The 24,664-nt window shown below is 58.2% G+C and overlaps 3 protein-coding genes across 5 annotated transcripts; 2 read left to right on the plus strand and 1 right to left on the minus strand.

Moving 5' to 3' along the window:
- Positions 1-120: 120 nt before the first annotated feature.
- On the plus strand, positions 121-8,129 carry LOC138243088 (1-acyl-sn-glycerol-3-phosphate acyltransferase alpha-like). Its single transcript, XM_069198592.1, has 7 exons — positions 121-199; positions 3,330-3,515; positions 4,389-4,522; positions 5,105-5,280; positions 5,368-5,463; positions 5,552-5,624; positions 6,838-8,129. Exons 2-7 carry the CDS (start codon positions 3,331-3,333, stop codon positions 7,002-7,004), a joined length of 831 nt encoding a protein of 276 aa, XP_069054693.1. The 5' UTR covers positions 121-199; position 3,330; the 3' UTR covers positions 7,005-8,129.
- A 727-nt stretch (positions 8,130-8,856) lies between these two features.
- LOC138243432 (E3 ubiquitin-protein ligase TRIM11-like) lies at positions 8,857-16,026 on the minus strand. Its single transcript, XM_069199033.1, has 8 exons — positions 15,908-16,026; positions 14,833-15,073; positions 13,538-14,159; positions 13,077-13,172; positions 12,425-12,664; positions 11,359-11,381; positions 11,119-11,234; positions 8,857-9,566 (listed from the first exon to the last, which is right to left on the minus strand). Exons 3-8 carry the CDS (start codon positions 14,129-14,131, stop codon positions 9,040-9,042), a joined length of 1,596 nt encoding a protein of 531 aa, XP_069055134.1. The 5' UTR covers positions 14,132-14,159; positions 14,833-15,073; positions 15,908-16,026; the 3' UTR covers positions 8,857-9,039.
- A 192-nt stretch (positions 16,027-16,218) lies between these two features.
- Positions 16,219-23,998, plus strand: LOC138243431 (H-2 class I histocompatibility antigen, Q10 alpha chain-like). 3 transcript variants are annotated; one of them, XM_069199031.1, is made up of 7 exons: positions 16,219-16,301; positions 18,225-18,491; positions 18,786-19,076; positions 19,649-19,939; positions 20,500-20,634; positions 22,047-22,750; positions 22,787-23,998. In XM_069199031.1, the coding sequence occupies exons 1-6, from the start codon at positions 16,241-16,243 to the stop codon at positions 22,706-22,708; spliced, it is 1,707 nt and encodes a 568-aa protein (XP_069055132.1). In that variant the 5' UTR covers positions 16,219-16,240; the 3' UTR covers positions 22,709-22,750; positions 22,787-23,998. The 3 variants fall into 3 exon arrangements, with proteins under 3 accessions (XP_069055132.1, XP_069055133.1, XP_069055131.1); XM_069199032.1 differs by having other exon boundaries at positions 22,047-22,549; positions 22,583-23,998; XM_069199030.1 differs by having other exon boundaries at positions 22,047-23,998.
- Positions 23,999-24,664: the final 666 nt, after the last annotated feature.

Genomic DNA, 24,664 nt, shown 5'->3' on the forward strand with positions numbered 1-24,664 from the left:
CGTTCCCACCCGTTTTCCGGGTGTCCGTGTGCGTGTGCGTGGATCTATTGACGGGGCTCCGGCTGGACGGCCGGCGCAGCCCCGTTGAAACCCGACCACCGGACCGGACCTCTCGGAGCCCGGAACACGTCGTCTCTCCTGTTCGGGGTTTTTTGGTTTCCTCCTGCCGAGTCTCGGCCTTCCCGCGGCCGCCGGAGAGGTAAGCGCAGCGGGGGGGGGCGGTCGTGACGCTCCGGTATCCCCCGGGGCCGTGTTTCCGTGCGGCTCGGGAGAGGGACAGCTGTCCAGGACCGCGGGACAGAAACACTGGGACGCATCGCCCGTGGCTTCGCGTGGGATCGCTGACCGCCGTGGGCAGTGGGCTCGGCTTAGTCTGGATCTGATTATAATAACCCATCCAGCTCCCAGTCCAGTCCAGTCCAGTCCAGTCCAGTCCAGTCCTGTCCAGTCCTGTCCAGTCCTGTCCTGGAGATTCTCAGCCTGCTCTGTCAGTGTCAGTGGAGTCTGATTATAACCCCTCTGTCTCTCCCAGGATGGAGCTGTGCTCAGTGCAGTGTGTACTATACTAACCCCCCTGTCTCTCCCAGGATGGAGCTGTGCTCAGTGCAGTGTGTACTATACTAACCCCTCTGTCTCTCCCAGGATGGAGCTGTGCTCAGTGCAGTGTGTACTATACTAACCCCTCTGTCTCTCCCAGGATGGAGCTGTGCTCAGTGCAGTGTGTGTACTATACTAACCCCCCTGTCTCTCCCAGGATGGAGCTGTGCTCAGTGCAGTGTGTGTACTATACTGACCCCCCTGTCTCTCCCAGGATGGAGCTGTGCTCAGTGCAGTGTGTGTACTATACTGACCCCTCTGTCTCTCCCAGGATGGAGCTGTGCTCAGTGCAGTGTGTACTATACTAACCCCCCTGTCTCTCCCAGGATGGAGCTGTGCTCAGTGCAGTGTGTACTATACTGACCCCTCTGTCTCTCCCAGGATGGAGCTGTGCTCAGAGCAGTGTGTGTACTATACTAACCCCCCTGTCTCTCCCAGGATGGAGCTGTGCTCAGTGCAGTGTGTACTATACTAACCCCCCTGTCTCTCCCAGGATGGAGCTGTGCTCAGTGCAGTGTGTGTACTATACTGACCCCCCTGTCTCTCCCAGGATGGAGCTGTGCTCAGTGCAGTGTGTACTATACTAACCCCTCTGTCTCTCCCAGGATGGAGCTGTGCTCAGTGCAGTGTGTGTACTATACTAACCCCCCTGTCTCTCCCAGGATGGAGCTGTGCTCAGAGCAGTGTGTGTACTATACTAACCCCCCTGTCTCTCCCAGGATGGAGCTGTGCTCAGTGCAGTGTGTACTATACTAACCCCCCTGTCTCTCCCAGGATGGAGCTGTGCTCAGTGCAGTGTGTACTATACTGACCCCTCTGTCTCTCCCAGGATGGAGCTGTGCTCAGTGCAGTGTGTACTATACTAACCCCCCTGTCTCTCCCAGGATGGAGCTGTGCTCAGTGCAGTGTGTACTATACTAACCCCCCTGTCTCTCCCAGGATGGAGCTGTGCTCAGTGCAGTGTGTGTACTATACTGACCCCTCTGTCTCTCCCAGGATGGAGCTGTGCTCATTGCAGTGTGTGTACTATACTGACCCCCCTGTCTCTCCCAGGATGGAGCTGTGCTCAGTGCAGTGTGTACTATACTAACCCCTCTGTCTCTCCCAGGATGGAGCTGTGCTCAGTGCAGTGTGTACTATACTAACCCCTCTGTCTCTCCCAGGATGGAGCTGTGCTCAGTGCAGTGTGTACTATACTGACCCCCCTGTCTCTCCCAGGATGGAGCTGTGCTCAGTGCAGTGTGTGTACTATACTGACCCCCCTGTCTCTCCCAGGATGGAGCTGTGCTCAGTGCAGTGTGTACTATACTAACCCCTCTGTCTCTCCCAGGATGGAGCTGTGCTCAGTGCAGTGTGTACTATACTAACCCCTCTGTCTCTCCCAGGATGGAGCTGTGCTCAGTGCAGTGTGTACTATTCTGACCCCCCTGTCTCTCCCAGGATGGAGCTGTGCTCAGTGCAGTGTGTACTATACTAACCCCTCTGTCTCTCCCAGGATGGAGCTGTGCTCAGTGCAGTGTGTGTACTATACTAACCCCCCTGTCTCTCCCAGGATGGAGCTGTGCTCAGTGCAGTGTGTACTATACTAACCCCTCTGTCTCTCCCAGGATGGAGCTGTGCTCAGTGCAGTGTGTGTACTATACTAACCCCTCTGTCTCTCTCCCAGGATGGAGCTGTGCTCAGTGCAGTGTGTGTACTATACTGACCCCTCTGTCTCTCCCAGGATGGAGCTGTGCTCAGTGCAGTGTGTACTATACTAACCCCTCTGTCTCTCTCCCAGGATGGAGCTGTGCTCAGTGCAGTGTGTGTACTATACTGACCCCTCTGTCTCTCCCAGGATGGAGCTGTGCTCAGTGCAGTGTGTACTATACTAACCCCTCTGTCTCTCTCCCAGGATGGAGCTGTGCTCAGTGCAGTGTGTGTACTATACTAACCCCTCTGTCTCTCCCAGGATGGAGCTGTGCTCAGTGCAGTGTGTACTATACTGACCCCTCTGTCTCTCCCAGGATGGAGCTGTGCTCAGTGCAGTGTGTACTATACTAACCCCTCTGTCTCTCTCCCAGGATGGAGCTGTGCTCAGTGCAGTGTGTGTACTATACTAACCCCTCTGTCTCTCCCAGGATGGAGCTGTGCTCAGTGCAGTGTGTACTATACTAACCCCCCTGTCTCTCCCAGGATGGAGCTGTGCTCAGTGCAGTGTGTACTATACTAACCCCCCTGTCTCTCCCAGGATGGAGCTGTGCTCAGTGCAGTGTGTACTATACTAACCCCTCTGTCTCTCCCAGGATGGAGCTGTGCTCAGTGCAGTGTGTACTATACTAACCCCCCTGTCTCTCCCAGGATGGAGCTGTGCTCAGTGCAGTGTGTACTATACTGACCCCTCTGTCTCTCCCAGGATGGAGCTGTGCTCAGTGCAGTGTGTGTACTATACTAACCCCTCTGTCTCTCCCAGGATGGAGCTGTGCTCAGTGCAGTGTGTACTATACTAACCCCTCTGTCTCTCCCAGGATGGAGCTGTGCTCAGTGCAGTGTGTGTACTATACTAACCCCCCTGTCTCTCCCAGGATGGAGCTGTGCTCAGTGCAGTGTGTGTACTATACTAACCCCTCTGTCTCTCTCCCAGGATGGAGCTGTGCTCAGTGCAGTGTGTGTGCTAACCCCCCTGTCTCTCCCAGGATGGATCTGTGCTCAGTGCAGTGTGTACTATACTAACCCCTCTGTCTCTCTCCCAGGATGGAGCTGTGCTCGGCCCAGCTCCTGCTGGTGGCTGTGCTGGTGCTGCTGCCCCTGCTGTATGAGTGGAGCCCCTCCTTCAGGTACTACTGCAAACTGGGCTTCTTCTACGGCTGGATCCTGGCGCTGGCCGTGCTCGCAGTGCCCATCTGCGCCGCCAGGGGGCGCCACGTGGACAACATGAAGTGAGTGACGCCGTGGGCCCGGGCCGTCTTCCTCACCCCCACCCCCCCCGCCTGTGTGGTCTTCCTCACCCCCACCCCCCCCGCCTGTGTGGTCTTCCTCACCCCCACCCCTGCCTGTCAGGTCTTCCTCATTCCCTGCTTCTGTGGTCTTCCTCATCCCCTGCCTGTGTGGTCTTCCTCATCCCCTACCTGTGTGGTCTTCCTCATTCCCTGCTTCTGTGGTCTTCCTCATCCCCCGCCTGTGTGGTCTTCCTCACCCCCACCCCCCCCGCCTGTGTGGTCTTCCTCACCCCCACCATTACCTGTGTGGTCTTCCTCACCCCTGCCCCTCCTGCCTGTGTGGTCTTCCTCACCCCCGTCCCCCCCGCCTGTGTGGTCTTCCTCACCCCCGTCCCCCCCGCCTGTGTGGTCTTCCTCACCCCCGCCCCCCCCTACCTGTGTGGTCTTCCTCATCCCTGCCCCCCCTGCCTGTGTGGTCTTCCTCACCCCATCCCCCCCGCCTGTGTGGTCTTCCTCACCCCCTCAACCCCTGCCTGTCTGGTCTTCCTCATCCCCTGCCTGTGTGGTCTTCCTCACCCCTGCCTGTGTGGTCTTCCTCACCCCCTGCCTGTGTGGTCTTCATCCCATATCCCAGAATTCCACACCACAGTCAGGCGCACTGCCTTCTGGGTACAGGACGTCACTGCCGGGTTCGGCGCGCGCTGGCCTCCCGCTGCCAGGACGGTTCGGTTGGTTTCCAACGGTATAACGCCTGTAGATGATACACGCTCAGCTCGCGACGCGCTACAGGCTGCTCAAGCGATCCGTGTCGCGCGATTCCTGACTCCGCAGAAGACGAGACACCCCTCTCCCCTCTCCCTCTCCCTCCCCCAGGGTCCTGCAGTTCATGCTCCTGCATCTCAAGTACTTGTACCGGATCCGCGTGGAGGTGACGGGCTGGGAGAACTTCCCACAGACTGGCTCCTACGTCGTCGTCTCCAACCACCAGAGCTCCCTGGACCTGCTGGGTCTGTACTCCTCTCTCTGTGGGAGGAGCGTCTCTGGGGTCTGTGTGAGGGTCTGTGCTCCTCTCTCTGTGTGAGGAGTGTCTCTGGGGTCTGTGTGAGGGTCTGGACTCCTCTCTCTGTGTGAGGAGTGTCTCTGGGGTCTGTGTGAGGGTCTGGACTCCTCTCTCTGTGTGAGGAGTGCCTCTGGGGTCTGTGTGAGGGTCTGGACTCCTCTCTCTGTGTGAGGAGCGTCTCTGGGGTCTGTGTGAGGGTCTGTGCTCCTCTCTCTGTGTGAGGAGTGTCTCTGGGGTCTGTGTGAGGGTCTGGACTCCTCTCTCTGTGTGAGGAGTGTCTCTGGGGTCTGTGTGAGGGTCTGGACTCCTCTCTCTGTGTGAGGAGTGTCTCTGGGGTCTGTGTGAGGGTCTGGACTCCTCTCTCTGTGTGAGGGGTGTCTCTGGGGTCTGTGTGAGGGTCTGGACTCCTCTCTCTGTGTGAGGAGTGTCTCTGGGGTCTGTGTGAGGGTCTGGACTCCTCTCTCTGTGTGAGGAGTGTCTCTGGGGTCTGTACTCGTCTCCCTGTGATCTATGTGCCTGTGTTTTCTAGGGTTGATGGAAGTATTACCTCCGCGTTGCGTTCCCGTGGCGAAACGAGAGCTCCTATACGCCGGCTCAGCTGGACTGGCCTGCTGGCTGGCCGGAGTCGTCTTCATCAATCGCCGGAAAACCGACGACGCCATCGAGGTCCTCAGCGACACAGCGAAGGGCCTGCTGAAGGAAGACGTGAGTGACGGGCCGGCCGGTCTGGGAGAGGCGAGGAGGAGAGCCTCCCGTCCGGATCAATGGTTCACGCCCTCCGTCTCTCCGCAGGTGAGGGTGTGGATATTCCCAGAAGGAACCCGAAACCACGACGGCTCCATGCTCCCCTTCAAGAGGGGGGCCTTTCATCTGGCCGTACAGGCGCAGGTGAGCATGCTGGGAAATGTAGTTTTCTTCTGGACGAGGGTGAGGATTGTTCGCCCGGCTGTTCGAAGAATCTGACTCTGTCTTTCAGGTGCCTATTGTTCCTGTGGTGATGTCGTCCTATAAAGACTTCTATGATAAAAAGCAGAAAAAGTTTAACAAAGGTATGGTATTCAAGATCCCTCCCTCAGTGCAGTGTTAATGTCCTGGAGTGTCCAGTCAGTGTGTCTGTATGAACCCCTCTCTCTCTCAGTGCAGTGTTCATGTACTGGAGTGTCCAGTCAGTGTGTCTGTATGAACCCCTCTCTCTCTCAGTGCAGTGTTCATGTACTGGAGTGTCCAGTCAGTGTGTCTGTGTGAACCCCTCTCTCTCTCTCAGTGCAGTGTTCATGTACTGGAGTGTCCAGTCAGTGTGTGTGTATGAACCCCTCTCTCTCTCAGTGCAGTGTTCATGTACTGGAGTGTCCAGTCAGTGTGTCTGTGTGAACCCCTCTCTCTCTCTCAGTGCAGTGTTCATGTACTGGAGTGTCCAGTCAGTGTGTGTGTATGAACCCCTCTCTCTCTCAGTGCAGTGTTCATGTACTGGAGTGTCCAGTCAGTGTGTCGTATGAACCCCTCTCTCTCTCAGTGCAGTGTTCATGTACTGGAGTGTCCAGTCAGTGTGTCTGTATGAACCCCTCTCTCTCTCAGTGCAGTGTTAATGTCCTGGAGTGTCCAGTCAGTGTGTCTGTATGAACCCCTCTCTCTCTCAGTGCAGTGTTCATGTACTGGAGTGTCCAGTCAGTGTGTCTGTGTGAACCCCTCTCTCTCTCTCAGTGCAGTGTTCATGTACTGGAGTGTCCAGTCAGTGTGTGTGTATGAACCCCTCTCTCTCTCAGTGCAGTGTTCATGTACTGGAGTGTCCAGTCAGTGTGTCTGTGTGAACCCCTCTCTCTCTCTCAGTGCAGTGTTCATGTACTGGAGTGTCCAGTCAGTGTGTGTGTATGAACCCCTCTCTCTCTCAGTGCAGTGTTCATGTACTGGAGTGTCCAGTCAGTGTGTCGTATGAACCCCTCTCTCTCTCAGTGCAGTGTTCATGTACTGGAGTGTCCAGTCAGTGTGTGTGTATGAACCCCTCTCTCTCTCAGTGCAGTGTTCATGTACTGGAGTGTCCAGTCAGTGTGTGTGTGTGAACCCCTCTCTCTCTCAGTGCAGTGTTCGTGTACTGGAGTGTCCAGTCAGGGTGTGTGTATGAACCCCTCTCTCTCTCAGTGCAGTGTTCATGTACTGGAGTGTCCAGTCAGTGTGTCTGTATGAACCCCTCTCTCTCTCAGTGCATTTTTCATGTACTGGAGTGTCCAGTCAGTGTGTGTGTATTAACCCCTCTCTCTCTCTCAGGAACGTGCCATGTTGTTATCCTCCCTCCTATCCAGACATGTGGTCTGTCTGCGGACTCGGTGCCCCAGCTGACTGAAGACACTCGTGAAATCATGTTGTCTGTCTTCACCCGGATTTCCCAGGACACACAACACACACCCACCGACACACAACACGCTACACACTGAAAGACTGAACAAGCAAACAGCACACACGGGTCAGCTGGGTGTCTGGTGCACAGACTGACACCCTGACCGACAAACCCACTGCCAACACTCTGATTGGGTGACGCTCTGAGACACTGACCAATCCTCTGACACACTGACCGGCTGGCACACTGACACTCTGACACACTGACTGACCCCCTGCCTGACTGGCCCTCTGGCACACTGACACTCTGATACAGTGACTGACCCTCTGACACAGTGACTGAACCCCTGACACACTGACTGACCCTCAGACACAGTGACTGACCCTCAGACACAGTGACTGGCCCTCTGGCACACTGACACTCTGACACACTGACTGACCCCCTGCCTGACTGACCCTCTGACACAGTGACTGACCCTCTGACACACTGACTGACCCCCTGTCTGACTGGCCCTCTGGCACACTGACACTCTGACACAGTGACTGAACCCCTGACACACTGACTGACCCTCAGACACAGTGACTGACCCTCTGGCACACTGACTGACCCCCTGCCTGACTGACCCTCTGATACACTGACTGACCCCCTGCCTGACTGATCCTCTGACACACTGACTGACCCTCTGGCACACTGACTGACCCCCTGCCTGACTGACCCTCTGGCACACTGACTGACCCCCTGCCTGACTGATCCTCAGGGTATCGGCTTCAACCACAGGGCTGGGCAGCCTGTTCCCCACCCCCGCCCCCCTCTGTGTAAACAAGTGATTTCTCAATACAAACCACCAGAGGGCAGTAGAGGACCCATCCAGTTAGTGTGACCGCTGGTAACTGGCTGCTCTGAAGATCTCATCGAGATGTTTCTAGAAGGAATCTGTTGTATCGTCGTCAAGAACACAGCTGGGCAGCTTGCTCCACACCCCCACCACCCTTCGCGTAAGGAATACAAATCACTGAAAGTATCTGAGCTGAATTTACAGAGAAGAGGGACAGAAATCTTTCATTGCCAAACTTCGGTCATGGTTTGTGTGTTTTGAGTAAAGCAAGTGAACCTTCTCTTGGCCCTGTAGTCAGTGTGTGTGTGTGTTCTCTTCCTCTCTGCTCACAATGGTGTCTGTGGGAGATGTGCTATCCCTTGAAATAAAACTTGTGTTGTGATTGTACCTGCCTGGGCTCTGTCTCTCTCTCACACACACCCTGTCTCTCTCTCACACACACACAGACAGCCTGTCTCTCTCTCTCTCACACACACACAGACAGCCTGTCTCTCTCTCTCACACACACACAGACAGCCTGTCTCTCTCTCTCTCACACACACACAGACAGCCTGTCTCTCTCTCTCCTCTCTCACACACACAGACAGCCTGTCTCTCTCTCTCTCACACACACACAGACAGCCTGTCTCTCTCTCTCTCACACACACACACACACACACACCCTGTCTCTCTCTCTCACACACACAGACAGCCTGTCTCAGGACAGTCCACTCTGACACAGTCCTCAGAGGAGAGCTCTTTTATTCCACACAGAGGTCACTGCAAGGCCGAGCGGAGCGGAGACTCTCGGGGTTCAGCAGGAGGGGGGGCTCACTCTCGGGGTTCAGCAGGAGGGGGGGCTCACTCTCGGGGTTCAGCAGGAGGGGAGGCTCACTCCCGGGGTTCAGCAGGTACAGGGGTTCACTCTCGGGGTTCAGCAGGAGGGGAGCTCACTCTCGGGGTTCAGCAGGAGGGGGGGGTTCACTCTCGGGGTTCAGCAGGAGGGGGGGGTTCACTCTCGGGGTTCAGCAGGTACAGGGGTTCACTCTCGGGGTTCAGCAGGAGGGGGGGCTCACTCTCGGGGTTCAGCAGGTACAGGGGTTCACTCTCGGGGTTCAGCAGGAGGGGGGGGGGCTCACTCTTGGGGGTTCAGCAGGAGGGGGGGCTCACTCTCGGGGTTCAGCAGGAGGGGAGGCTCACTCTCGGGGTTCAGCAGGTACAGGGGTTCACTCTCGGGGTTCAGCAGGAGGGGAGGCTCACTCTCGGGGTTCAGCAGGAGGGGAGCTCACTCTCGGGGTTCAGCAGGAGGGGGGGGGGCTCACTCCCGGGGGTTCAGCAGCCGCAGCGGCTCGGCGCGGGGGTCGGCGCTGGGGTAGAAGAAGGGGTACAGGGGCTCCCCGAAGGGCGCCCCGGCGTAGGTGAGCAGGGGCTCCATGCGGTCGGCGTCGTAGAAGGAGAGCTGCCCCCCCTCGCAGTCCAGGAAGACCCCCACGCGGCGGCAGGCCCGCCCCCCCACCGTCCAGAAGCCGCCGTCGGGCGCCAGGACCACCCAGCCGCCACGCTCGGCCCCCGCCTCGGCCACGCCCACGTCCCAGTCCGGCCGGTCGCCCACGTCCACCTCCCAGTAGTGGCGGCCGCGCGAGAAGGCCTGGCGGGCCAGCGCGCAGGGCGTGACCTCGAAGCGCTCGGCCGGCGCCGGGGGGCTGGCGGGGGGGCTGGAGGGGACCCCCCCGGGCGGCGCCGGCGGCTCGCGGGGGGCGTGGCTGTACCGGGCCGCCGTCAGGTCCGCCGTCAGCGACAGGAAGGGGTTGGCCGTGGCGGGGTCGAGGGTCAGGGGGCACGGCGCTGCGGGGGGGAGAGAGAGGTCGCAGGTCAGCAGCACACCACCGCGACAAAATAATCATCATAATAATAACCACAGGGCTGGGCAGCTTGTTCCCCACCCCCACCCCCCTCTGTGTACAGCAGAGCCTCCTGTCCTGACTGGAGGAGCTCACCCAGCTGTGTCTGGAGAGAAGCCAGGGTATCGGCTTCAACCACAGGGCTGGGCAGCTTGTTCCCCACCCCCACCCCCCTCTGTGTACAGTAGGGCCTCCTGTCCTGACTGGAGGAGCTCACCCAGCTGTGTCTGGAGAGGAGCCCCAGGGTATCGGCTTCAACAGCAGGGCTGGGCAGCCTGTTCCCCACCCCCACCCCCCTCTGTGTACAGCAGAGCCTCCTGTCCTGACTGGAGGAGCTCACCCAGCTGTGTCTGGAGAGAAGCCAGGGTATCGGCTTCAACCACAGGGCTGGGCAGCCTGTTCCCCACCCCCACCACTCTCTGTGTGAAGCCGTGCACGGAGAGGAGGCCGAGGGTCGTGCTCGTGCAGCTCTGCTCCTGTGGTGACTGCGTGCAGGTGTGTGTGTGTGTGAGTGCTGTTAACTCGTGAAGCGATTGCTCGCCCGCCCACTCGGAAAAAGACAGAGGCGGGAGAGAGACCCAGGCTCTATTCTGAGAGACACAGCAGGGCCTCGCTCAACTGTAACACACCGCGCAAAACCACAGAGACGCACACACACACAAACACACACCGAGAGGAGTTTCACTCTTACTATCACCTTACTGTAACAGACTGCTCTACTGTACTGGGACTGGAGCTCCTACTGTAACAGACTGGTCTACTGGACTGGGACTGGAGCTCCTATTGTAACAGACTGGTCTACTGCACTGGGACTGGAGCTCCTATTGTAACAGACTGGTCTACTGGGACTTCTGGGACTGGAGCTCCTACTGTAACAGACTGGTCTACTGCACTGGGACTGGAGCTCCTATTGTAACAGACTGGTCTACTGCACTGGGACTGGAGCTCCTATTGTAACAGACTGGTCTACTGTACTGGGACTGGAGCTCCTACTGTAACAGACTGGTCTACTGCACTGGGACTGGAGCTCCTACTGTAACAGACTGGTCTACTGCACTGGGACTGGAGCTCCTATTGTAACAGACTGGTCTACTGCACTGGGACTGGAGCTCCTATTGTAACAGACTGGTCTACTGGACTGGGACTGGAGCTCCTACTGTAACAGACTGGTCTACTGGGACTTCTGGGACTGGAGCTCCTATTGTAACAGGACTGGTCTACTGCACTGGGACTGTGTGTGTGTTGTTTATGAACTCGGTGACTGTGCAGTGTGTGTGTGTGTGTTGTTTATGAACTCGGTGACTGTGCAGTGTGTGTGTGTGTATCCTGTTTATGAGAGAAACACCTGCTGCAGCCTCTCCTCTCCTCTCGCCTGACTCGGCAGTTTCCTGCCACGCTGACTCAGAGAGGGAACCGCAGACAGGCTGCGACTGCAGCAGGGCACCTGAGGGCAGCCCCCCCGCGCCCTGCGCCCCGCCCCGCCCCCCGCGGCTCACCTGGGTCCAGCACCCGCCTCATTCTCCTCCACACGGCCCACTGCAGGGGCCCCCCGTACAGGCCCAGGTCCAGCTGCCCTCCGGCGGCCTCGGGCACGGCCAGCGGCGCCCTCAGCCTGCGACACACACGACATCATCAGGCCGCGCCGCCGGCCCGCAGAGGTGCGCTCTGGGACACGTAGTCCCGGGCCAGGGCCGCGGGCGAAGAGGGGAGGAGGGTCTCAGAATACACGTCCTCACCTCTGCGTCATCTCCTGCAGGTCCTGCTGAGACAGCGCGCAGGGAGCAGGGCAACTCATTAATAATAATAATAATAATAATAATAATAATAACAATAGCTTACACTTATATGGCGCTTTTCTGGACACTTCACTCAAAGTGCTTTACAGGTAATGGGGATCCCACTTCACCACCAGTGTGTACCCCACCTGGATGATGCTCCAGTCCTCTCACACACAGCAGCTCTCAGGGGGAGGAGAGCAGAGGGATGAGGCCAGTTCAGAGAGGGGGGTGATCAGGAGGCCATGATGGGTCAAGACCAGGGGGGTAATTGGGGCAGGACGCTGGGGTAACACCCCTACTCTTCTCGAGAGACACCCCGGGATTGTTAATGACCACAGAGAGTCAGGACCTCGGTTTGACGTCTCATCCGAAGGACGGCGCCTGTTTACAGTCCAGTGTCCCCCGTCACTATACTGGGGCATCAGGACCCCCACAGACCGCAGGGTGAGAGCGCCCCCTGCTGGCCCCACTCACACCTCCTCCAGCAGCAGCCTCAGCTCTCCTCCCAGGAGTCTCCCCTCCAGGTACTGGCCAGGCTCCCCCTGCTGGGCTCCAGTGGGCTGTGAGCTGGGTGAGCGCCCCCTGCTGGCCCCACTCACACCTCTCCCAGGAGTCTCCCCTCCAGGTACTGGCCAGGCTCCCCCAGCTGGGCTCCAGTGGGCTGTGAGCTGGGTGAGCGCCCCCTGCTGGCCCCACTCACACCTCTCCCAGGAGTCTCCCCTCCAGGCACTGGCCAGGCTCCCCCTGCTGGGCCCCAGTGGTCTGTGAGCTGGGTGAGAGCGCCCCCTGCTGGCCCCACTCACCCCTCTCCCAGGAGTCTCCCCTCCAGGTACTGGCCGGGCTCCCCCTGCTGGGCTCCAGTGGGGCTGTGAGCTGGGAGCTGCAGGGTGACGTGGCTGCTGGCTGATTCATTCATTGCGCCTACAATCTGGATTCCTCACCCTCCCATGGGGACAGTGACAGCCTCGCTACCTCGTTAACTCGTTAACTCGTTACCTCGCTCCAGGGACGGGCAGTGACTTGCCTTGATGAGGGCCGGGGCGTGACGCACCTCCTGGCCCAGCCGGCCCCGGAGCGACGTCACTTCCTGCAGCAGGCCGGCCACTTCCTGGGCGGCGCGGCCGGCCGCCGCCCGCCGGAGCCCCAGCAGGCGGTCCAGGTCGGAGTCCAGGCGGGAGCACAGCGCCCCCTTCTCCCCCTCCAGGAACTGCAGGAGCGCGTCCACCTGGCTCACGATGCCCGCCCTCAGGGCGGCGGCCGACTCCTGCGCGGGGCGGGAGGGGGTCAGCGCTGCGGCACTCTGGGAGATCGGCACGCTCACACTCGCACTCGCACTCTCACACTCTCACACTCTCACACTCTCACACTCTCACACTCTCACACTCGCACTCACACACTCGCACTCACGCACTCGCGCACTCGCGCACTCGCGCACTCACGCACTCGCGCACTCACGCACTCTCACACTCTCACACTCTCACACTCTCACACTCTCACACTCGCACTCTCACACTCTCACACTCTCGCACTCGCACTCTCGCACTCGCACTCTCGCACTCTCGCACTCTCGCACTCTCGCACTCTCACACTCTCACACTCGCACTCTCACACTCGCACTCTCACACTCGCACTCTCACACTCGCACTCTCACACTCACAGCGCTCCCCGCCTCTCACCTTCAGCTCCTGGATCTCCTTCTCCTTCTCGAGCTGAAAAGTCTCCACTCGCTCCTTCTGCTTCTCGAAGTCTCGCAGAGCCTCCAGGAAATTATCCTGCAAGAGACATAGTCTCTCTCTGTGTGAGGAGCGTCTCTGGGGTCTGTGTGAGGGTCTGGACTCCTCTCTCTGTGTGAGGAGCGTCTCTGGGGTCTGTGTGAGGGTCTGGACTCCTCTCTCTGTGTGAGGAGCGTCTCTGGGGTCTGTGTGAGGGTCTGGACTCCTCTCTCTGTGTGAGGAGCGTCTCTGGGGTCTGTGTGAGGGTCTGGACTCCTCTCTCTGTGTGAGGAGTGTCTCTGGGGTCTGTGTGAGGGTCTGGACTCCTCTCTCTGTGTGAGGAGTGTCTCTGGGGTCTGTGTGAGGGTCTGGACTCCTCTCTCTGTGTGAGGCGTGTCTCTGGGGTCTGGACTCGTCTCTCTCACCTCGCACTGTGTGAGGACCTCCTCCAGGGGCGCCAGGCTGTGAGTCTTGTGCTCCTTGGAGACGGCGCACACCACGCAGATGGCCACGCTCTCCTCCAGGCAGTACACTTTCAGGGGCTCGCTGTGGGTGGGGCACCCGCCCGCCCCTCCTCCTGCCCCTGCCCCCTCCCTCCCCCCGCCCCCGCCCTGCTGGCCTGCGCTCCTCTCCCCCGGCCCCTGCCCCTCCGCGGGGCCCGGGAGCGAGGCGGGCGCGGGCGCGGGCGGCGGCGGCCGGGCGGCGTCGCCCCCTGGTGCCGTCCGGCGGTACTGCAGGCCCAGCCCGCGGACCCGCTCCACGATCTTGGCCAGCAGCTTGTTGCTCTTCAGGGTGAACTGGGGGAAGATCTCGCGGCACAGCAGGCAGGTGTAGCCCCCCTCGCCCTCGCCCCCTCCTCCTCCTCCTCCTCCCTCTTTCCAGTAGTCCAGGATGCACTGGCGGCAGTAGTTGTGCTCGCAGTCCAGCCGGACCGGGTCGGAGAAGAGGGCGGAGCACAGCGGGCACGTCACCTCACTGGCCAGGCTCTGGGCCAGCCCCGCCTCCTCCAGTGATGTCATCCCCACTTCTGTACACCTGAACACGGCACTGAGAGAGAGAGGGGTTCACACACACACTGACTGGACACTCCAGTACATGAACACGGCACTGAGAGAGAGAGGGGTTCATACACACACACTGACTGGACACTCCAGTACATGAACACTGCACTGAGAGAGAGAGGGGTTCATACAGACACACTGACTGGACACTCCAGTACATGAACACTGCACTGAGAGAGAGAGGGGTTCATACACACACACTGACTGGACACTCCAGTACATGAACACTGCACTGAGAGAGAGAGGGGTTCATACACACACACTGACTGGACACTCCAGTACATGAACACTGCACTGAGAGAGAGAGGGGTTCATACAGACACACTGACTGGACACTCCAGTACATGAACACTGCACTGAGAGAGAGAGGGGTTAATACAGACAGGACTCAGCTGGAAAGAACAACAGAGAGCCCCTCAGTCATAAACACACACAACAGGACAGGAGACACAGTGAGAGAGAGGAGATCACAGGGAGCCCCTCAGTCATAAGCACACACAGCAGGACAGGAGACACAGTGAGAGAGAGAGGAGAGCACAGGGAGCCCCTCAGTCATAAACACACACAGCAGGACGGGAGACACAGCGAGGGAGAGGAGCTGTATGAATGAATTCAGAAGCCAGAAGGAGGACACATCGAGAGCTCGGTGTAAAACTCACCTCTCTGCGTCCTGCCTGAGCGCTCTCTCTCTGCAGTGACACCAGCGTGTGAGCTGACTTCCTGTGACTCTGCCCCCTCTCTCAGAGGGCGTGAATGAACTTCCTCCTCCTCCTCCTCCTGGCGGCTCTGCGGAGTCCGGTCACCAGCTTCATCTCCGGACCTGTCAGGCTGAGCCGGCGCTCCAAGCCCACCAGCTGACGTCCAGTTTAGGGGTGAAGAGATCGTTTAGGGGTTCACCGACTGTCAGAGGAGAAGCAGCTTATTTACAGATGCAGGAGTCGACATGCAGCCTGCACTGACAACACTGCACTGACAACACTGCACTGACAACACTGCACTGACAACACTGTACTGACAACACTGTACTGACAACACTGCACTGACAACACTGCACTGCAACACTGCACTGACAACACTGCACTGACAACACTGCACTGACAACACTGTACTGCAACACTGCACTGCAACACTGCACTGACAACACTGCACTGACAACACTGCACTGCAACACTGCACTGACAACACTGCACTGACAACACTGCACTGACAACACTGTACTGACAACACTGCACTGACAACACTGCACTGCAACACTGCACTGACAACACCGCACTGACAACACTGCACTGACAACACTGCACTGCAACACTGCACTGACAACACTGCACTGACAACACTGCACTGACAACACTGTACTGCAACACTGCACTGCAACACTGCACTGACAACACTGCACTGACAACACTGTACTGACAACACTGCACTGACAACACTGCACTGCAACACTGCACTGACAACACTGCACTGACAACACTGCACTGCAACACTGCACTGACAACACTGCACTGACAACACTGCACTGACAACACTGTACTGCAACACTGCACTGACAACACTGTACTGCAACACTGCACTGACAACACTGCACTGCAACACTGCACTGACAACACTGCACTGACAACACTGCACTGCAACACTGCACTGACAATACTGCACTGACACACTGCACTGACAACACCGCACTGCAACACTGCACTGACAACACTGCACAAAGAGCCGAGACACAGCACTCACTCTCCACACGGGGGCGTCTCTTTGGAAACTCTGGCCGAGGGGGACAGCGCCCCCTGGCGGCCCAGCAGGAGTCCTGCAGCGCGCTGGTTCGCTGCTTCTGCCTGGAGGTGTGAGACCCCGGCGCTGGGCTGGGCCGGGCCGGGCCGGGTCGAGGGCAGAACCGGGTCTCCCTCGGGTCCGGGGGCAGCCAATAACCCCCCCAACACCCTCGCCCAGGCGACAGCACTGCCTAGCAACCGTCGCCAGGCAGCGCGAGGGGGCGGGTGGAGCAGCCGGTTCTGCCGGATTCCCGGGACGCCGCAGCGCCGCAGTCTGAGTCCGGGCGCTGGGGCGATGGCGGTTCTCGAGGTGCTGCTGCTGCTGCTCTCCTGCGGGGCCGCGGGGTCAGGGGCCGGTGAGTCACGGGCTGGGCGCCGTCTGGGGGGGGGCTCTGGGGAGCGCCGGCGGAGGGCGGGGTACGATTCTGTCCGCGGCTGACATCCCGTCTCCTTTCCTGGCTCCTCCGTATCGAACCGGCCAGGCTATGCGTGTCGGGGCTTCAACAGTGGGGCGCAGTTCGCTTGTTCCCCACCCCCACCCCCCTCTGTGTACAGAAGAGCCTCCTGTCCTGACTGGAGGAGCTCACCCAGCTGTGTCTGGAGAGAAGCCAGGGTATCGGCTTCAACAGCAGGGATGAGCAGCCTGTTCCCCACCCCCACCCCCCTCTGTGTACAGAAGAGCCTCCTGTCCTGACTGGAGGAGCTCACCCAGCTGTGTCTGGAGAGAAGCCAGGGTATCGGCTTCAACCACAGGGCTGGGCAGCCTGTTCCCCACCCCCACCCCCCTCTGTGTACAGAAGAGCCTCCTGTCCTGACTGGAGGAGCTCACCCAGCTGTGTCTGGAGAGAACCCAGGGTATCGGCTTCAACCACAGGGCTGGGCAGCCTGTTCCCCACCCCCACCCCCCTCTGTGTACAGAAGAGCCTCCTGTCCTGACTGGAGGAGCTCACCCAGCTGTGTCTGGAGAGAAGCCAGGGTATCGGCTTCAACCACAGGGCTGGGCAGCCTGTTCCCCACCCCCACCCCCCTCCGTGTACAGCCACCGCTGGCAGCATTTGTTTTTAGTTTTTCCAGTGGGTTTTCAGTTCCGATTCCAGTGACATTCAGGAGCGAGAGAGACTGACAAACCCCGGACGACCTGAAATAAAACCCCAAACGTGCGAGGGGAATCGAAACGCAAATCCTCCCGCAGAGCTCCTGTTGAGACAAGCCAGGCTCCAGCTCTCCCATGACAGAGGGGGGAGCAGGAAATAGTCACCTGCTTCACAGGAACGTCTCAGGAATGTGTTTACTCCGATCGGCACACATTCCTGACACACTTCCTGGTTCTCCACGGGTTTAAAACTCATATCTAATATTCGAGATGCATATTTGTTTTTCTTCCGGTTTGTGGCTCAATGTGCAGTTACTGAAATGTCCTGGAGCGTCCAGTCAGTGTGTGTCTGTATGAACCCCTCTCTCTCTCAGTGCAGTGTTCATGTACTGGAGTGTCCAGTCAGTGTGTGTGTATGAACCCCTCTCTCTCTCAGTGCAGTGTTCATGTACTGGAGTGTCCAGTCAGTGTGTGTGTATGAACCCCTCTCTCTCTCAGTGCAGTGTTCATGTACTGGAGTGTCCAGTCAGTGTGTGTGTATGAACCCCTCTCTCTCTCAGTGCAGTGTTCATGTACTGGAGTGTCCAGTCAGTGTGTGTGTGTGAACCCCTCTCTCTCTCAGTGCAGTGTTCATGTACTGGAGTGTCCAGTCAGTGTGTGTGTGTGAACCCCTCTCTCTCTCAGTGCAGTGTTCATGTACTGGAGTGTCCAGTCAGTGTGTGTGTGAACCCCTCTCTCTCTCAGTGCAGTGTTCATGTACTGGAGTGTCCAGTCAGTGTGTGTGTATGAACCCCTCTCTCTCTCAGTGCAGTGTTCATGTACTGGAGTGTCCAGTCAGTGTGTGTGTATGAACCCCTCTCTCTCTCAGTGCAGTGTTCATGTACTGGAGTGTCCAGTCAGTGTGTGTGTATTAACCCCTCTCTCTCTCAGTGCAGTGTTCATGTACTGGAGTGTCCAGTCAGTGTGTGTGTATTAACCCCTCTCTCTCTCAGTGCAGTGTTCATGTACTGGAGTGTCCAGTCAGTGTGTGTGTATGAACCCCTCTCTCTCTCAGTGCAGTGTTCATGTACTGGAGTGTCCAGTCAGTGTGTGTGTATGAACCCCTCTCTCTCTCAGTGCAGTGTTCATGTACTGGAGTGTCCAGTCAGTGTGTGTGTATTAACCCCCCTCTCTCTCTCTGTTCCAGAGAGACACTCCCTGCACTATATATACACTGCCCTCTCCAAGCCTGTAGATGGCATCCCTGAGTTCACAGCTATGGGGGTGCTGAACGACAGGCGGATCGATTACTATGACAACTGGATCATGCAGAAGATTCCCAAGCAGAGCTGGATGAAGACAAACATGCCTCAGGAATACTGGGAGAAGGGAACCCAGTCCAGGAAGAGCAAGGAGCAGTGGTTCAAAGTCAACGTTGGGATTCTGATGGACCGGATGAGACAGAACAACTCTGGTGAGCTGGACATCATGTGTCTCCTGTCCTGAAGTCTGTGTAGCTCCTCCTGTGTCTGTATGAACCCCTCTCTCTCTCAGGGCAGTGTGTGTATGAACCCCTCTCTCTTTCTCAGGGCAGTGTGTGTATGAACCCCTCTTTCTCTCTCAGGGCAGTGTGTGTGTGAACCCGTCTCTCTCTCTCAGGGCAGTGTGTGTGTGAACCCGTCTCTCTCTCTCAGGGCAGTGTGTGTGTGAACCCGTCTCTCTCTCTCAGGGCAGTGTGTGTGTGAACCTGTCTCTCTCTCTCTCTCAGATCTCCATATTCTCCAGTGGATGCACGGCTGTGAAATCGAGGTGCAGCCTGGCTCTGAACCCCAGTTCCTGAGGGGCTACGATCAGTACAGCTACGATGGGCGGGACTTCCTGTCTTTCGATGAGTCCAAAATGCAGTGGGTGGCGCCGGTCCGGCCCGCTGAGCCCACGAAGCACAAGTGGGACCGCGAGCAGATTCTGAACCAGTACACCAAGGGCTACCTGGAGAGGGAGTGTGTGGACTGGTTGACCAAGTTCCTGGGGTTCGGAGAGCAGCAGATCAAGAAGTCTGGTCAGTGTGCTGGACAGTGTGTGGTCCTTACTGGACAGTGTGGTCAGTGTGCTGGACAGAGTGTGGTCCTTACTGGACAGAGTGTGGTCAGTGTGCTGGACAGAGTGTGGTCCTTACTGGACAGAGTGTGGTCAGTGTGCTGGACAGTGTGGTCAGTGCACCAGTGTGTGGTCATTACTGGACTGTGAGGTCAGTGCACCATTGTGTGGTCAATGTGCTGGGCAGTGTGGTCAGTGCACCAGTGTGTGGTCAGTGTGCTGGAATGTGTGGTCAGTGTGCTGGAATGTGTGGTCAGTGCACCAGTGTGTGGTCAATGTGCTGGGCAGTGTGGACAGTGCACCAGTGTGTGGTCAGTGTGGTCAGGGTCAGGAGTGTGTGGTCAGTGTGCTGGAATGTGTGGTCAGGGTCAGGAGTATGTGGACAGTGCTGGTCAGTGTGGACAGCGTGTGTCCAGTACACAGAGCCAGACAGATCAGAAAGTGTTTGGTCGGTAGTGAGTGCTGACTGTGGACAGTGTCCAGTCGGTCAGTGGCTGTGCCTGCAGTAACACTCTCCTCCCCCACCTGTCTCAGTTCCCCCTGATGTCCACATGTTTGCCAAGAGGTCACTGACCCCCGGCCAGCTCACGCTGACCTGCCTGGCCACGGGCTTCTACCCCCCCGACGTCCAGGTGGACCTCTACCGGGACGGGGTCATGCTGCTGGAGAAGGACAGGGTGCTGTCCAGTGGGGTCAGGCCCAACGGCGCTGAGGAAGACACCTACCAGCTGAGGAAGAGTCTGGAGATCCGGGAGACGGACAAGAGGAGCTACAGCTGTGAGGTCAAACACAGCAGCCTGAAAGAGCCTGTCGTCAGGCAGTGGGGTAAGGACCTGTCTGTCCCTCTGCCAGTCTGTCTCTCTGCCAGTGAGGTAAAGACCCTGTCCTGACCCGTCTGTCTCTCTGCCAGTGAGGTAAAGACCCTGTCCTGACCTGTCTGTCTCTCTGCCAGTGAGGTAAAGACCCTTCCTGACCCGTCTGTCTCTCTGCCAGTAAGGTAAAGACCCTGTCCTGACCCGTCTGTCTCTCTGCCAGTGAGGTAAAGACCCTGTCCTGACCTGTCTGTCTCTCTGCCAGTGAGGTAAAGACCCTGTCCTGACCTGTCTGTCTCTCTGCCAGTGAGGTAAAGACCCTTCCTGACCTGTCTGTCTCTCTGCCAGTAAGGTAAAGACCCTGTCCTGACCTGTCTGTCTCTCTGCCAGTAAGGTAAAGACCCTTCCTGACCCGTCTGTCTCTCTGCCAGTGAGGTAAAGACCCTGTCCTGACCTGTCTGTCTCTCTGCCAGTGAGGTAAAGACCCTGTCCTGACCTGTCTGTCTCTCTGCCAGTAAAGTAAAGACCCTGTCCTGACCCGTCTGTCTCTCTGCCTGCCTGTCTGTCTCTCAGGGGGCTCACCGTGGGGCTGTGACAGCGCCGGCGACAGTGCCTCCGCAGCGGTCATCTTGGGGCTCGCCGCGGCTCTGCTCGTCTTGCTGGGCGGGGCGCTAGTGCTGCTCGTCTTGCACAGGAAGGGCACGCTGGGTAAGACCGCCTGTCCTGCCTGTTCCACACTCCCGCCACCTTGTGTGTCCAGTAGACCAGTCTGTTACAGTAGGAGCTCCAGTCCCAGTGCAGTAGAACAGTCTGTTACAATAGGAGCTCCAGTCCCAGTGCAGTAGACCAGTCTGTTACAGTAGGAGCTCCAGTCCCAGTACAGTAGAACAGTCTGTTACAGTAGGATCCAGTCCCAGTGCAGTAGACCAGTCTGTTACAGTAGGAGCTCCAGTCCCAGTCCAGTAGACCAGTCCTGTTACAATAGGAGCTCCAGTCCCAGTGCAGTAGACCAGTCTGTTACAGTAGGAGCTCCAGTCCCAGTCCAGTAGACCAGTCCTGTTACAATAGGAGCTCCAGTCCCAGTGCAGTAGAGCAGTCTGTTACAGTAGGAGCTCCAGTCCCAGTGCAGTAGAGCAGTCTGTTACAGTAGGAGCTCCAGTCCCAGTCCAGTAGACCAGTCTGTTACAATAGGAGCTCCAGTCCCAGTAGTCCCAGTAGACCAGTCTGTTACAATAGGAGCTCCAGTCCCAGTGCAGTAGACCAGTCTGTTACAATAGGAGCTCCAGTCCCAGTGCAGTAGAGCAGTCTGTTACAGTAGGAGCTCCAGTCCCAGTGCAGTAGACCAGTCTGTTACAGTAGGAGCTCCAGTCCCAGTGCAGTAGAGCAGTCTGTTACAGTAGGAGCTCCAGTCCCAGTCCAGTAGACCAGTCTGTTACAATAGGAGCTCCAGTCCCAGTAGTCCCAGTAGACCAGTCTGTTACAATAGGAGCTCCAGTCCCAGTGCAGTAGACCAGTCTGTTACAGTAGGAGCTCCAGTCCCAGTCCAGTAGACCAGTCCTGTTACAATAGGAGCTCCAGTCCCAGTGCAGTAGAGCAGTCTGTTACAGTAGGAGCTCCAGTCCCAGTGCAGTAGAGCAGTCTGTTACAGTAGGAGCTCCAGTCCCAGTCCAGTAGACCAGTCTGTTACAATAGGAGCTCCAGTCCCAGTAGTCCCAGTAGACCAGTCTGTTACAATAGGAGCTCCAGTCCCAGTGCAGTAGACCAGTCTGTTACAATAGGAGCTCCAGTCCCAGTGCAGTAGAGCAGTCTGTTACAGTAGGAGCTCCAGTCCCAGTGCAGTAGACCAGTCTGTTACAGTAGGAGCTCCAGTCCCAGTGCAGTAGAGCAGTCTGTTACAGTAGGAGCTCCAGTCCCAGTCCAGTAGACCAGTCTGTTACAATAGGAGCTCCAGTCCCAGTACAGTAGACCAGTCTGTTACAGTAGGAGCTCCAGTCCCAGTAGAACAGTCTGTTACAATAGGAGCTCCAGTCCCAGTAGTCCCAGTAGACCAGTCCTGCAGGGGAAGATGGAATGGAGATGCAGTCTAGTAACAGGAACCCAATTCTCTCTCTTCCTGACAGCTCTGTCGGCAAAGTACAATCTGGTCAACGTCAAAGACACCCAGACCAAAGGTCACGAGGTCAGCGGGCCTGCGGTCAGCGTCAGTGGGCCTGCGGTCAGTGGGCCTGCGGTCAGCGTCAGTGGGCCTGCGGTCAGCGTGCCTGTGGTCAACGTCAGTGGGCCTGCGGTCAGTGGCCCTGTGGTCAGTGGGCCTGTGGTTGGCGTCAGTGGCCCTGCGGTCAGTGGGCCTGTGGTCAGTGGGCCTGTGGTCAGCGTCAGTGGCCCAGCGGTCAGCGGGCCTGCGGTCAGCGCCAGCACAGAGAGTGGGCTGCAGGCCAGGGCCAGCTTCGGTCTGGTCCCGGGTCAAGGTCATTCGCCGGTCAGCTCGGAGAGCAGCGCTCACCCTGCGTGTCCTGTCCCCGCGGGGGGCTCGACTCGGGGGACGCAGTCCCCCTGTCCCCCAGGCACCCCGGAGGCGCAGTCCCCCTGTCCCCCAGGCACCCCGGGGGGCTCGACTCGGGGGGCGCAGTCCCCCTGTCCCCCAGGCACCCCGGAGGCGCAGTCCCCCTGTCCCCCAGGCACCCCGGGGGGCTCGACTCGGGGGGAGTCCCCCTGTCCCCCAGGCACCCCGGGGAGCCCAGTGGAGCGTCAGCCCCTGCTGCCCTCCAGGGGTGAGCCCTGAGCCGGCCATCCAGCGGCAGACACTGGACGACACTGGACACAGGCGTGGACACCAGACACTGGACGACACTGGACACAGGCGTGGACACCAGACACTGGACGACACTGGACACCAGACACTGACACTGACACGCCCGGGGGTCATCGTGCCCGTCTGCTGCTCAGACTCACTCACACACAAGCATAGTCTCTCTCTCTCTCACACTCACACTGGGATAGTCTCTCACACACTCACTCACACGCAAGCGCAGTCTCTCTCTCTCACACACTCACTCACACGCAAGCGCAGTCTCTCTCTCACACACACTCACACTGGGATAGTCTCTCACACACTCACTCACACGCAAGCGCAGTCTCTCTCTCACACACACACACTCACACTGGGATAGTCTCTCACACACTCACACACACGCAAGCGCAGTCTCTCACACACTCACACACAAGCGCAGTCTCTCTCTCACACTCACACTGGGATAGTCTCTCACACACTCACTCACACACAAGCGCAGTCTCTCTCACACTCACACACAAGCGCAGTCTCTCTCACACTCACACACAAGCGCAGTCTCTCTCACACTCACACACAAGCGCAGTCTCTCTCTCTCACACACAAGCGCAGTCTCTCTCTCACACACACACACAAGCGCAGTCTCTCTCTCACACACACACACAAGCGCAGTCTCTCTCTCACACACACACACACAAGCGCAGTCTCTCTCTCTCACACACACACACAAGCGCAGTCTCTCTCTCTCACACACACACACAAGCGCAGTCTCTCTCTCTCACACACACACACAAGCGCAGTCTCTCTCTCTCACACACAAGCGCAGTCTCTCTCTCTCACACACAAGCGCAGTCTCTCTCTCTCACACACAAGCGCAGTCTCTCACACTCACACACACAAGCGCAGTCTCTCTCTCTCACTCACACTGGGACAGTCAGACACATGGAAACACACACGGCGACAGACTCAGACACACGCCAAGGTCCAGACAGTCCTCCAGGAAGTCTGCCTCCGGTCGCGAGCGCCGCGTCTCGGAGAGACCCCAGGGCTCTCCCTGGGTACCCCCTCTCCTCGCTCCCCGCAGCAGGGAAAACGTTAACTGAATTCTTCTGGACTTCTGCGACCAGAACCTTCTGCGATACACCCTGTCTTCATGAGCTCCAGCCTTTCCCACTAACATACAGCTTGCCTGGACATTTGGAGGTGCATTATCGCACATATTAACGGTGTAATGGTGATATTCTGTTCCTCGGGAGACCTGAATAAAACCGTGTTAACAAGGGGGCACCCTGGTGCGCAGTGGTTAATACAGACACGCCGACTGGACTGAACACTCCAGCACATGAACACAGAGGCGCTCGGGCAGCCCTGAACACAAGGCGGCGGCAGAGCTCTCCGGCCGAGAAACCATGGAAACCCCATCCCTCAGCAGTGGGCGGAGCCGACTGTCAGGAAGTCCGTACCTGGGCAGAGAGACGTCTTCTCCCGGAGAAAAGAACTCCTCACCCGTCTGGAGCTCTTCTCCGGGCTCTCCCCTCGGAGCTCTGGACAGTAACGGGGATCCCCTCCTGCTCCACCAGTGTGTACCCCACCTGCATGAGGCTCCAGTCCTCTCACACACAGCAGCTCTCAGGGGGAGGAGAGCAGAGGGATGAGGCCAGTTCAGAGAGGGGGGTGATCAGGAGGCCATGATGGGTCAAGACCAGGGGGGTAATTGGGGCAGGACACTGGGGTAACACCCCTACTCTTCTCGAGAGACACCCCGGGATTGTTAGTGACCCCAGAGAGTCAGGACCTCGGTTTGACGTCTCATCCGAAGGACGGCGTCTGTTTACAGTCCAGTGTCCCCCGTCACTATACTGGGGCATCAGGACCCACACGGACCGCAGGGTGAGAGCGCCCCCTGCTGGCCCCACTCACACCTCCTCCAGCAGCAGCCTCAGCTCTCCT

Source organism: Lepisosteus oculatus, chromosome 14 (genome assembly GCF_040954835.1).
Source record: "Lepisosteus oculatus isolate fLepOcu1 chromosome 14, fLepOcu1.hap2, whole genome shotgun sequence".
NCBI lineage: Eukaryota > Metazoa > Chordata > Actinopteri > Semionotiformes > Lepisosteidae > Lepisosteus > Lepisosteus oculatus.